The sequence below is a fragment of the Cetorhinus maximus genome, chromosome 12 (genome assembly GCF_964194155.1).
Source record: "Cetorhinus maximus chromosome 12, sCetMax3.hap1.1, whole genome shotgun sequence".
Taxonomy (NCBI): domain Eukaryota; kingdom Metazoa; phylum Chordata; class Chondrichthyes; order Lamniformes; family Cetorhinidae; genus Cetorhinus; species Cetorhinus maximus.
In genome coordinates this window covers 105232620-105246448 of record NC_135890.1, presented here as the reverse complement: position 1 = coordinate 105246448, position 13829 = coordinate 105232620, and the positions used below count along the sequence as shown (strand labels likewise).

At 39.9% G+C, this 13829-nt stretch overlaps 1 protein-coding gene and 1 non-coding gene across 3 annotated transcripts in view; both read left to right on the top strand.

Annotated features, from left to right (window-relative positions):
• LOC144687784 (protein-tyrosine sulfotransferase 2-like) overlaps positions 1-12824 on the top strand; it is a 113675-nt gene extending 100851 nt beyond the window's left edge. Inside the window, exons 7-8 of one of the 2 annotated variants that reach the window (XM_078554288.1) lie at positions 1186-1245; positions 7656-12824. In XM_078554288.1, coding sequence (XP_078410414.1) covers positions 1186-1218 — 33 coding nt within the window. In that variant the 3' untranslated portion in view covers positions 1219-1245; positions 7656-12824. Of the gene's footprint in view, positions 1-1185; positions 1250-7655 lie in introns of both variants that reach the window. The other variant, XM_078554287.1, reaches the window with a different exon arrangement.
• trnak-cuu (transfer RNA lysine (anticodon CUU)) lies at positions 1371-1443 on the top strand. Its single transcript has one exon. It is a non-coding gene; the product is annotated as a tRNA-Lys (tRNA).
• Positions 12825-13829: the final 1005 nt, after the last annotated feature.

Below are 13829 nucleotides of genomic sequence, written 5' to 3'. Positions count from 1 at the left end.
ACAATCAGATCAGCCATGATCTCATTGAAAGGCGGAGCAGGCTCGAGGGGCCGAATGGCCTACTCCCGCTCCTAATTCATATGTTCATATGTTCTTGATGCCTCACCTGGTCAAATGCTGCCTTGGTGTCAAGGGTAGTTCCTCTCGCCACACCTCTTGAATTCAGCTCTTTGGTACACGCTTGGATCAAGACTGTAATGAGGTCAGGTACCAAGTGGCCCTGGTGGAGCCCAAACTGAGCATCGATAAGCAGGTTAATGTTGAGTAAGTTCCATTGGATAGCACTGTTGTCGGCATGTTTCTTCATTTTGGTGATGATAGAGCGTAGATTGTTGGAACTGTAATTAGCTCAATTGGATTTGCCCTTTTTGTGGACAGGACATATCTGGCAGTTTTCCACATTGTTGGGTAGATGGCAGTGTTACATTTGTACTGGAACAACTTGGCTTGGGGTGCAACTAGTCATGGAGCACAAGTCTTCCGTACTACATCTGGGATATTGTTAGGGCCCATAGACGTTGCTGCACGCAGGTACAGCAAGCAATTAGGAAGGCAAATGACAAGTTAGCCTTGATTGTAAGAGGATTGGAGTACCAAACTAAGAAAGCCTTGTTAGAATTGTATAGGCCTTTGATGAGACCACACGCGGAGTACTCCATGCAGTTTTGGTTACCATGTCTAAAGAAGGATATATTTGCAATGGAGTTGGTACAGCAAAGGTTCACTAGGTTCCTGGGATGAGAGGGTTGTCCTATAATGAGAGGTTGAGTAAATTGGGCCTATACTCTGGAGTTTAGAAGAATGAGGTGATCTAATTGAAACATACAAGGTTCTAATCTACGGTTAATAGTCCCTCCTGTCATGTACAAGAACCATTTGTCACTGTGATGCAACACAGTATAATTGAGCCATACTTATTCTTGGGACAATTTTAAAAGAGCAAATTGTTTGAATCTGTGTTTATTGACAAGTGAACAAAGCATCAGAAACATCATCTGTCCATGTAAAACGTGGGCATTTAGCATGTTTGCAAGTTTTAGGCCTGTTGCAAAAATACATTTGCCCAGTTTGAGTACAGTATGCAAAAGAAAGCCTGAGAAAGTTCATGTATTCATCTTATAGTTGAAAAACTTATGTACCTCAAAGCAATGTGGCATTTAATTCTGTGACTTTGTTTTCTTATAGATAAAGCAGAACATTACGGCAACTGGAGTTTGATAGTAATAAAGCAGTGGGTGATGACAGGTGTGTACACTTAGTCATTTAGTATTCACAATGCAACCTAATTGTAACCTCCTTCCCACACCCACCTCACTTTAGGGTCATTTGGAATTGAATATCTGGTGTCAGCCCTGATAGCTTCAATATATGCCCGGCTAGCTCAGCCGGTAGAGTATGAGACTCTTAATCTCAGGGTCGTGGGTTCGAGCCCCACGCTGGGTGCTGTTTAAAAAATCTGATAGCTTCAATGGAAGCCCATAATGCTGCCAGGTTATTGTGAGGCCCAATACCTACTCTGACTTACAAAGCCTGAAGGAGAACATGGATAGGAGCTTTGACAGTCTCCTAGCATTCCTCCATTGTGTTCTTATGCAGGGCAATGTAAGTGCCGAGGCTCAGTTCTGTGAGTGGCAGTGGCTGCATTGGAGGGCATATACTGATGATGACGTGACTCTACCACCAACCTCATAACCAATGTATTGTTGACACCAGACTGCCCCAGCTGCAGCTAAATTCACTAATTATGCTTTTCTAAAGAATACAGACTCCGATCTGAACCTTTCTGGGTAACTAAGAGGTTTTAAATTGGTAACTAATCTTCTGGCCCTTCTCTGAACCATGTCTGAAGCCTTAATATGAGAATATGCACTGAGAAAACTAAAACCATGTATAGCATTCTAACTGAGACTTTGCCAAGGACTTAAGATAAAATCGTATCCTATTGCTTTCAGACAGAGCTGTTCATTCTTCTGCTATTCACTTGCTCTGGACAAATGTTTTGTTTAGTTACTACAACCATTAGCGTTCCCTTTGCCTTCTGTTCCATGACACCTTTGTCATTTAATTTCTCCTGCCCTCTACCCTAACCCAGATCTTCCCTTTTGTACTCCCTCCCCCTTCCTCTTTCAACAGCTTAAAACCCATCACATTTCTACCTACCTTCAGTTCTGAAGAAATTATATTTGACTGGAGATGTTAACTCTATTTTTCCCCCTCCACAAATGCTGCCAGACCTGCTGAATATTTCCAGCATTTTCTGTTTTTATTTCATAGTAGTATCTTTTGTTTTGGACTGAATTGTCCTGTTAATATAACCTTAGAACCATGTTTTATTTTGGTATAGCTGCACAGCATTTGTCATAAACCTTTAACTCTCTGTAGCAACCAAGTCTCTTTCAGCACTGCCTTCACCTTAAAGATATTCATGATTCAAAAACAAATTGTCCAATTAGGACTTGAGCATTTTGAGGTAGTGAAGTTAAGATGTTTTTATTTGGTATTGCTCTTGGTCTTCATAATCTGAGTGATGTAGCAAGAATGCTCAAAGTTATAATTGTTGAGGACTTTGATTTGGTGGGTGTTAGGACTGGGTCAGATGGAAGGACCTCTGGGAAAGGGGAGGTATGTTTCAGGAAAATCTCTCTCAAATAATTTCCTGCCTTGCAGCTCTGGTAGTTCACAACATTGCTGGACTATGATCTTTTCTGTATCCTCTGATTCCTCATCCACTTCATCTTCCTCCATTCTTTTTGCTCAGGAAGCTCCGTGGCAACCTGCCTTTTGTATTGTGTGGTTATGGATGATGTAGCACACAATTATGAATCTCTACGCTCACTCTGGACTGTAATGCAGAACTGCTGCCAATGGTTTGCTCAACCAGAACCCTTGTTACATGGCTTGCATTAGATTAGCGCTCTGCATCTGTGCCTGGATTCCAGACGGGAGTCAGTTGGTATGTGGATAGCACTTATCCCCCAGTAGCCAGCCTGTTACCTTTGGTCTGATTGGAACCAAAGAAGAACTATTAGAAGAACTATTGGGACTGACGTAGTATGAAAGCATAACTATTGTTAGGGAAATCAGGCCCTTAGGTATGCATTACTTGCTGCTTGAGGGCATTTATAAGTTGAACATTGAGCAACTGGAAACTCTTTTTGTTGAAAAACAGAGTTGGTTCTTGACAGGGAGCATGCAGTCTATGATGTCCTGCATCTGCAGGAATTTAGCAATACTCCCAAATCACAGGGCATTTTCTTCAGCTCTAATGGGGAAGCTAATGAACTGTAGTCACTTCACAACCAGTGATCTGATCGATCACCATATGCACAGCAAACTGACTGACAGTTGCTGGTGCCACCAGAAGCAAATTGGAAGGAGCCAGAGCAAAGAAGGTTTAGAACCTTGGGGACCTTCACTGTTACAGGCAGTGGGGTACAAGCCCTAATGTTGGGCTTGAACTCTTGCTGCAACAGGTGGCATAGGTAAGTGACTTGTCTATGTTGAAATGCAGCCACGTTACACACTGCTTGTCTGAAGTTCAGATGTGTATCTACTTGTGTGCATATTCTATCCCTTAGACATGTATAGCGATTTTCTTTTATTTAGTTTCTCAATTATCTCCTCCTTGGGATAACAATTCCATAGATGCCTGGAGCCTTCTATCCATTATTCAAAATTGCGCTAGCCAACTATTTAATCATGTGCGTCACTGCCAAGTCCAGTCCTTTCCTCACCTGATGCCAGTCACATTTGCAAAAAGTTGTTGGATTGTGATCAGAAGCAGGAACTCTGGAAAGTTTTACCCTCCCTACCAACGACACTGAAGTAAGATCTTGATCTCCCAACTACTGCCCTGGCTAACTCTGCACATGCCAGGTATCAAATTTTAGATTTTCATGAAGTTCAGCTACACAGTGTGCAAACCTGCTGTGCTATGGTGGGCATGAGGAGAGCTACATGGCCTGGAACCTTAGCCTTCCCTGTGACTTCCTTCAGCCTCACAACCCTCCACAGCTCTACACTTCTCCAATTCTTGCTTCTTGTGCATCCATTATTTTCATCGATCCACAGTTGGCATCTGTATCTTCAGCTACCTAGGCCCTAAGCTCTTTAATTTTCTCCTTAAACCTCTCCTTTCTGCCTTTCCTCCTTTTAAGACAGTCTTTAAAATCTACTTCTTTGACCAAGCTTTCGGCCGTCTGTTTTAATAACATTTGACTTGGTGGAAAATTTTGCTTGGTAACAGTCTTGTGAAGCATCTTGAGATGTTTTACTATGCTACATAAATTAAAGTTGTTGTTGCAGTTGAGGACATACTGGTTTTGCCTGGCAGAAACCAGGCAGATGGCAATTAAAATGAAAGGAACACAACCGTTCTGACCCACAGCCTTCCCACTGTGTCTCATTGTTAACTTATACTTTTGAGCAGAAGACTTGTAGGGAGGCAGAGTCAACTTCAAATATGTAGATTAGATGCTTATGATTTCACCAAGGCCTGTTCTACTATTTTAATTGGAGGCCTGAGCAAGGGAACAGTGACTATTTCTTTGTCAAGCCAAACCAGCTGGGAGGTGATTGTGGGCCAGAAGAGGCACAGGAAGAAAGGATCTAAAAATTTATTTAGGTTTCCTTGTGGGCCAGGGGGGGGGTTTCTGCAGGCCTCACAAGGATGTCGTATGGCTTTGTTACCCTAGGTTTCTTCCTCCACTAATCACCCAACCTCTCTCCCCCCAGTCCCATACTCCCCTCCAATCCTATTACCACTTAACTGACAGCTGGGAACCAAGCACGTGGCTCCCTGGCTACAGCTTCCTAACTACAATCTTCTATACCACACAGTATCACAGCCTCTTTACAGTGCAGAAGGAGACCATTCGGCCTATCCATTCTGTACTGGCTGTATGAAAGAGCATTCCACCTAGTCCCACTCCCCTGCCTTATTCCTGTAACTTTGCACATTCTCTCTCTTCAGGGTAGCAATCCAATTCCTTTTTGAATACCTTGATCAAACCTGCCTCCACGACCCTTTCAGGAAGTTTGTTTCAGACTCCAAACACCCTCCGGGTGAAAAATAATTTTCTTCCTTTTGCCAATTATTTTGATCTGTGCCCTCTAGTTCTTGATGTTCTCTTGAGTGGGAACAGTTTCTAACTATTTACCCTGTCCATACCCCTCAAGATCTTGAATCTCTCTATCAAGTCTCCTCTCAGCCGTCTTTTCTCCAAGGAAAACAGCCCCAAGCTCTCCAGTGTATCCTCATAGCTACAGTTCTTCATCCCAGGAATTATTCTTGCAAATCTCCTCTGTACTTTCTCCAATGCCTTCACGTCCTTCTTCAAGAATGGTGCCCAGAACCAGACGCTGCACTGCAGATGAGGCCTAACTAGTAACTTATATAAGTTCAACATGACCTCCTTACTCTTGTACTCAACACTCCTATTTGTAAAGCCTAAGATACTATACGCTTTAACTGCTCTCTCAACATGCCCTGCCACCTTCAATTAACTGTGTACATATACACCGAGGTCCCTCTGTTCCTGCTCACCTTTAGAAGCTCTCCCTTTATTTTACACTGTCTCACCATATCTTTCCTGCCAGAATGAATCACTTCCCACTTCTCTGCATTGAACTTCATCTGCTACTTGTCTGCCCAATCCACCAACATGTCTATGTCCTTTTGAAGGTCAAGACTATCAGTGTCACAGTTGACATCATTTCTAATCTTCGTATCATCTGCAAATTTTGAAATTATGCCCTGCACACCACAGTCTAGGTCATTAATATATATCAGGAAGAGCAAGGGTCCCAGCACTGACCCCTGAGGAACTCCACTACAAACCTTCCTCCAATCTGAAAAACAACCACTTATCACTACACTCTGTTTCCTGTCACTCAGCCAATTTCTTATCCAAGTGCCTACTTTCCCTTTTATTCCATGACCTAGAATTTTGCTCACAAGCCTGTTGTGTGGTACTGACCACATCAACAGCGTTTCCTTTGTTAAACATGATTTTCCCTTGATGAATCCATGCTGGCTTTCCTTCATTATCTTGCACTTGTCTAGGTGAGCATTGATTTTACCCCGTTCTATAGTTTCCAGAAGTTTCCCTACCACTGAGGTCAAACTGACTGGCCTGTTGTTGTCAGCTTTATCCTTGCACCCCTTGTTGAACAAGGGTGTAACATTCGCAGTTCTCCAATCCTCTGGCACCTCCCCTATGTCTAAGGAAGACTGGAAGATTATCACACATGCCTCTACAATTTCTACTCACTTCCCTCAGTACCTTGGATGCATCTCATTCGGTCCTGATACCTTATCTATTTTAAGTAAAGATAGCCTTTCCAACACCACCTTCCTCTCGATTGTAAGTTCTCGTAATGTACCAGTATTCTCCTCTCACCTCATCCTGGGTAGCAAGTTCTTCCTTTAAGACGGATGCAAAGTACTCGTTCAACATCTCTTCTATTTCTCCAGCCTCCACATGCAAGTCCCCCTTTTTTTTTGTCCCTAATCAGCCCTCCTCTTTCTTTTACCGCCCTTTTATAATTTACATGCCTGTAGAAGACCTTGGGATTCCCTTTTATGTTTGCTGCCAGCCTCTTTTCATGCTCTCAGCTTGCTTTTCTTATTAACTTCTTCTCTTCCCCCTAGTCCTTCTATATTCCGCCTGATTCTCCATTGTATTTTCTACCTGACATCTGTCATACACGCACTTCTTCCTTTTCATCTTTACCTCTATCTCTCTCGTCATCCAGGGTGCTCTGGATTTATTTGTCCTACCTTTCCCCTTCAAGGGAATATACCTTGACATTGCCTGCAGTACTTTTTCTTTGAAGATGGCTCATTGTTCAACCACTGTCTTTTCTGCCAACATTTGATTCCAACTCACTTGACTCAGATGCAATCTCATCCCATCAGAGTTGGCTTTCGCTCAATAATTATCCCCACTCTGATTTGTTCTCTGTCCTTTTCCATGATAAACCTTATGATACAATGGTTACTGTCCCCTTGAGGCTCTCCCACTGATATTTGGTACACTTGAGCTAACTCATTCCCCAGAACCAGGTCCAAAAATGCATGTCCTTTCATTGGACTGGAAATATACTACTGTAGAAAATTATCTTGAACACATTTCAGGGACACTCGTCCCTCCTATCCTTTCGTACTATTCCTATCGCAGTCTATATTTGGATAATTGTAGACCCCATTATGATTACTCTATAACTCTTGCACCTCTCCATAATTTCTTTACAAATTTGTTTCTTCACATCCCTTCCACTAGTTGGTGGTCTATAAACTACACCAATCAATGTTATTGCACCTTTCCTATTCCTTACCTCTAGCCAGTTTTACCTACATCCACCCATTGGCCAATTGGTGCACCTAGCTGGTTTTGGACAGATTGCAATTAAAGTTATGGTAAACGAGCCTGGCTGGATGATCCATGTCCCCAGATCAGCTGCCCGTTTTGGGGCTCATTCGTTCCATACCCCCCTCCTTCAATATCTGAACCTATGGCTTTGGAAACATCCCAGAGATTGAAGCACAAAGGATTTGAAACAGCTTCTACAGCTGCATAAGGAACAAGAAAGGGGAAGAAAGGATTACGATATTTTAGCAGACTGTTTAGCTAATGTAAAACTTTCTGTTCCAGGGTGCCAGATTGTCTGGCAGACAAAATAGAAAATGAAGAAATGATTGAAAACTGGAAGCAACAAAACCTGCTGAAAGAACGTCGCGTCCATCCGGACTTTGGTGTTTTTGATGGAGGGAGTGACCTGTGACAATCTTTACTGAATCTTGACTATTTGTGAAGAAAGTTAACTTAATGATGCTTTCTTCTCCAAAGCTAACTTTGCTAAATGTTTCAAAGATGAAGTCATTAGTGCAATGATTATCTGTGTGTGTTCAGATTGTAAGTGATGTTGCATCACAGGTCTCCTGTGATGGTTGCTTCTTTTTATTTGGCCATGTTCTCTCTATCATGCGTTCATTGAATATTATGACTTGAGCAGTACTTTAAGCTGTTGTATTATTTCTTATCACCACTATGACAATCAAGAATGTGTAATCTTTAAGGTTTTTTCCTACATGCTATTTCTAATAATAGATACTGATGATTGTTAATGAATTAATACTACTCAGTCACACAATTAAAGCCAGCAACTTCCCCAGAGGATTTCCAATATTTGTCAGTGAAATATTAAAGCAAAGAGTTCAGATAAGTTTATATTTAACAGTCAAACCTGGAGTATAGCATAATAAATAAAAACAGAAAATGCTGGAAACACTCAACAGGTCAGATAGCACCTGTCGAGAGAGAGTATAGCATAAATCTTAAATTCACACCAGTTTAATTGTATTATAGTTTGAAAATACTGATTTTTTTAAAAAACGGACTTCAAGGTAAGATTTCCTTTTGATTTTTGACTGTTGTGTCTGGCTGTCCAGGACAATTTTGCTTGGAATATCCAACTTGATAAACCTCAGAGGGCAATCTGAACTGAATGGGATTCGAATCTGCATCCATGTAAACTCTGGTACTGGTAGCACACTCAAAGAATGCATTCACCTTGAAGTTTTAGTAAATAGCATTGAAGGAGGCTGTTTATGTTAATGTTATAAATGCCATCATTGTAGTAGTGCCACATGACATAGGATACTTCACAGTTTTGTGGTGTATTCTGTATAACATGCAAGATTGTAATTCATTATCCTCAGTTGTAAATTGCACAAAACTTCGGATGTCTACTTATTGTAACTTGGTTATGTTACTAAAAGTAAATTTGCTGAGGATAAAATAAGTCTTCATTGGGAAATTACATTGGATATCTAGCGGTTCTGTTTCCTTGTTAGTGTTCCTTATCAAGCCTTCACTATCAAAGAAATTAGCTGGTCACCTCTGCGATCTTGCTGTGCATAAACTGGCTAACTTTTGTTGTTTCTGAAAGATATGATAAAAGTTTTATGTAAATTTATCTTTCTGTTCTGACCATACTTTGAGGATATTTGCAGATCCAGAAAGTTTGGCTGAGAATCACTGATGAGTAATTGTTTTTAACTGGAGAAATTTCATTTTTGAAAGCACCAGCTGCATTATAATTTAAATAGAATATATAGCACAGAAATAGGCCATTCAGTCCAATAGTCTGTGCGGTATTTATACTCTACATGAGTATTTTCCCATTCTACCTCTCTTTCATCCCTTCAGACTCTTCATTCATATAATTTCCTTTTGAAAGCATCTAAGCTATTTGCCTTGAACACATTGTGGTAGCAAATTCTACATTCTAACCACTTTGAATAAAGAAACATTTCCTTATTTCCCTAGTTGACATATTAGTAACTATCTTGAATTTATGACCCTTAGATTTACATTCTCAAAAGTTGAAACATTTTCTGTATCTACCCTGTCCAACCCATTCATAATGTTAAAGACCTCCGTCAGACCACTTTTCTAAAGAAAAAGATCCAGCAGTTCAATCTTTCCCTTTAGTTGTAATACCTCAGTTATGGTACCATCCTTAAATCTTTTTTGCATTTTCCCCAGTGCTTTTACCCTTTTTATAGTGTGGAGACCAGAACTGTGCACAGTGCTCTGGTTGCATGATCAGGGCCCTCTACAAGTTTAACATTACTTCACTACTTTTGAATTCTATACCAATAGAAATAAACCCCCAGTGCTTTGTTAGTATTTTGATTGATTTGCTGACATGCTTTGATGCTTAATGAATTTGTTTCATCTGTATTCTTAAATCCCATTGCTCTTCTATCAAATTCAGTTTTCATTCCAAGGTGCAGGTAATATTTCCATTTTCCCTATTAAAGTGTATCACCTCACATTTATTTATGTTAAAGTTCACTTGCCACTTACAAGCCCAATCTGCAAGTTTTTGAATGTTTTTCATTGTGTTTCTTTCTTCCTCCGTATTAACCAAACCCAATTTGATATCATTTTCAAACTTTGATTATTGAGTTACTTATTCCTAAGTCCAAACATTAATGTCAATGATGAATAACAGTGGTCTTTGGGAAACACTGCTATCTACCTTCCTTCAATCTGAATAAGTACCTTTTAATACTGCTTTTTCTTTTCTATTTTGTTCTAGCCAATGCTGTCTATCCAGTTCTTTCTCCTGACTCCACATGCCACCATTGGCATGAGCGTGCTATGTAGTACCTGAGAGATTCTTGTTTTAAGGGCTATATTATCCTAAAATACCATCCTTAACTGTATGATTTAAATATATAAATACAAGATCAAATCAAAATATGTAACTTCCTTTTTGCTCACCATTTCAAATCAAATGGAGTAAAAAGCTTCCTCTTAGAGAATTGAATTTTTATATCTTTTGTTTTTGAATCACACCTCATTTGCCAAAAGTTGTCTCTGTTGTTGACCAAATTCCCAAAATATATAAGGCTATGAATGCCCTTTCCTTTCTTCATCTGCTGAATTTCCTTATCTGTTCTGCTTTTTAAAAAAAAATGTCTTGGTATTTCAGGCGATTAGGCTCTAGCCTTTCACCCCTGGGATCTGAGTTTTAGTCCAACCAGACTGATGGGATAAAAGTCTCCTCTGTCTCTTTAGTTGTAAGGAAAGAGTAAATTTATTTCAGCAAGTGGGCATGAATCCACGCATAAAATTGTTTTGATTTGGCATTAAATTTCTATTCTGCTGAGGACACAGGATTGTTCCTATAGGAAGATGATGATTTTAACACTGAACAAGTGCTTTTCTGAAGCTGCACTGTGACACATTTTGGAGCAGAGTGGAATAAATTATTTACTGCACCTAATCCATATTGCACCTAGGGGTCTGGGAATGTTTGATGCTGACATTGATTATATGAAAGGCAAAGTTTTTTTGCTCCCTAGCATTAACATCCCTCATCTGGATTAGCACAAAATTTGCAAAAAGATTATTTTAAAAAATGAAATAATTGCTAGTTCTAGCCTTCAGACCTGCATGGATGTTTGCATTTCGTTATGAGGATGTGGTCAATAGGAATATCTTTTAGAGCTGGCAATGATGGCAGTGGTTGTTATACCTTATTTTCTGCATTCCAGTGCTAACACTGGGAAAAGACATACAATGATTACTCAGTTCTGTTGAAGGGTCATGAGGACTCGAAACGTCAACTCTTTTCTTCTTCGCCGATGCTGCCAGACCTGCTGAGTTTTTCCAGGTAATTCTGTTTTTGTTTTGGATTTCCAGCATCCGCAGTAGTTTTTTGTTTTTATATACATACAATGGTGATGTGTGCTATGGAAAGATGTTACAGAACTGTTTCCCTAGCAGCTAAATGGAGATCATCGAGATATTTTTACTTTTGCATCAAGAGTGGAATTTGTATCAAAAGTTGGAAGTGCAGAGCAGATCAGACAGCAATAAAAGATAAAGATAGATTTCATTTCAGTTTTCTTAATTGAGATCAGACTCTGCATAAAAATACATGTTGGTATTGGGAATGCCATTCCAGTGTGCCGCTACTCAATAATTCAATATCTGCCTTCAAGTCCGGCAACTCTAACTACACAATTTCAGAATCGGGTGCAAGGCACTAAAAATGCCATCTACAGGATCAGCAGGAGATATTTTTAGTTTGTTGAATGCCCCCATGTATGTTCTGACTCTTCGGGACAAGTGAAAAGGAGAGATGTGTTTTTGAGGGGGCAACATCTCCCTTCCCAGAAATGTTTCCCTCCTATAACTGTTAATTTCGAGAGCTGAAGCTCATTTTCCTTCACCTCCTTTGAAGATCATTTATTTCTCTTCCACTAATTCTGATGTTGGCTTTCACTCATACCCCTGAGCAGTGACCCTGAACAGGAGTCACTGGTCAAAGCAAGTCAGACCTCAGGCTTGCAAAGACAGGCATGATGGGTGCTATGCCAGCTGCTACTTTTCCTTTGGTGCCCTAGCTATCTCAGATCACTAACAATCTAGTGGAACTATCTGTTGCTTGGAATAAAGCCATACCAGGGTGGTCATGGACTGTGAACACAGATTTCTCCTATCTAAATATAATTGCTTGCTTGTAATTTTTAATGTTCTGTGATTATGCACATTACTTTTAAGATGGTGGTTGGAAAAAAATGCAATGTCTCATGATAGAGCATAGTTACATGTTCATCTGCATTCCTCTGAACATCAAGAAGTCTTTTCAGTATCACAGCCAGGTCTGATCTTGTCCTCATTAGATGCCCAGTTATGTAGTTTTCAGCAAGGACCAATAAGGATTGTGATCAATGAAGGCAACCTTCTGCTGATTTATCCCCTGCCCCAACTGTTCCCTGGCTGACATCAGCTAGCCCAGCAAACACCAGAGATCAAACATCAGATTTTCTTAAGTGTATGATACCCACGGAGCTAGCTTGTGCATTGTTCTCATTACTTACCAACAATGTGCTACTTTGCACATTGTGCCTTCCCCATCTTTACTTGCCTTAAGGAAACTTCGGGTTTGTTAATTCTTCACCCACTGGCTGTGAGTGAGAACATTACAAATTACATGATACTTCTGCACCTGTTGCAAAAAGAATGTAAAATTAGATTTTTTTTGTTTTTCTCCACATAATCAGTTGAAAATATCGACCTATTCCTTTTTAAATGCACATTGTCAGCGATAATTACATTTTTTTAAAGATTTTCATTGCAAGAGTAGAAATTCTTTCATCCAAAGTGGAGGAGTTGAAAAGGGAATAATTTTGATCATGTGTAACAAAGGTGCATTTTAGTAGTTTGAACTTTACAACTTTGTACTTTGACAACAAAAGTAAAACAGTAAATAAAAAGCTTGATTGCTGGAGTTGCATGGAATCTTACTGCATTGGTTGCTTTGATTAACGTTGTATCACTACTGATTCCAGTCAAATTAGAGATAATATGTGAGGGAAAAGGGAATCTTTCAATAACCAACAAGATTATACTTTTGTCATTTTTGATTTCTTAGCATACTCAAGTACTGTGTCAAAATGGAGAAGGGTTTCTACTGGTAAAATAAGTTGGATATTTGAAATATTCCATCTGTATCAATGGCTCTCCCTGCCATTATACATACTGAACCACCAACAAAATGAAATGGGAACACCTAACCCACTCATACACGTGCGCTCTGCCTTGCCCTGTCATTGAAATCAATTTTTATTCTTGACAATTTGGGGAAAAGACCTAATTAGTTAGTAGTTTTTAAGTTCCAATGACTTTTCTTAAAATTTTTCTTTTGCCTCTCTACACTTTATTCGATAATACTACCAGGAAGTAGGTAAGGGCAACCCTCTAGCTTTCCACCATTTGTGTTGAATCTCTAGTGCTGTGCTCCTAATTTCAACTGTGCTTTGACAATCTAATGGGCACAAACCTATGTCCAGCCACTCCATTGCACAGACTAACAGATATCAGAGTTTTTACGATATACAAGACAGAGATTCTGCTAATATTTGTAGAAGTAGAAATCCTTAGTCTAAAACTGCTGTGACCCTTGTACCAGATTTTACAGTACTTATTTGCTTGAGGCAAAATAGCTCATTCACCTTCCCTGCCCCATAATTGGATGTTTGTGCATGTTCATAGTTCTGTAGCGAATTGATTCTTGCAATCTGTCTCATCCCACAAATAAGTGATTCAATGTATACATAATTGATCAAACACTTGATGTAACACACTTTCTCAGCTGCTGGAGCTAGAAAGGTTCAATTGACCATGGTGTAATAGTGTCGGTTGTGATGTGAGGTGGGCATTCTTTAGATTCACTGGATTACCTTGGGGCAAAACATACTTCACAAAAATTTACATCTCAGGATATTTTCACTTACTTAAATGAAG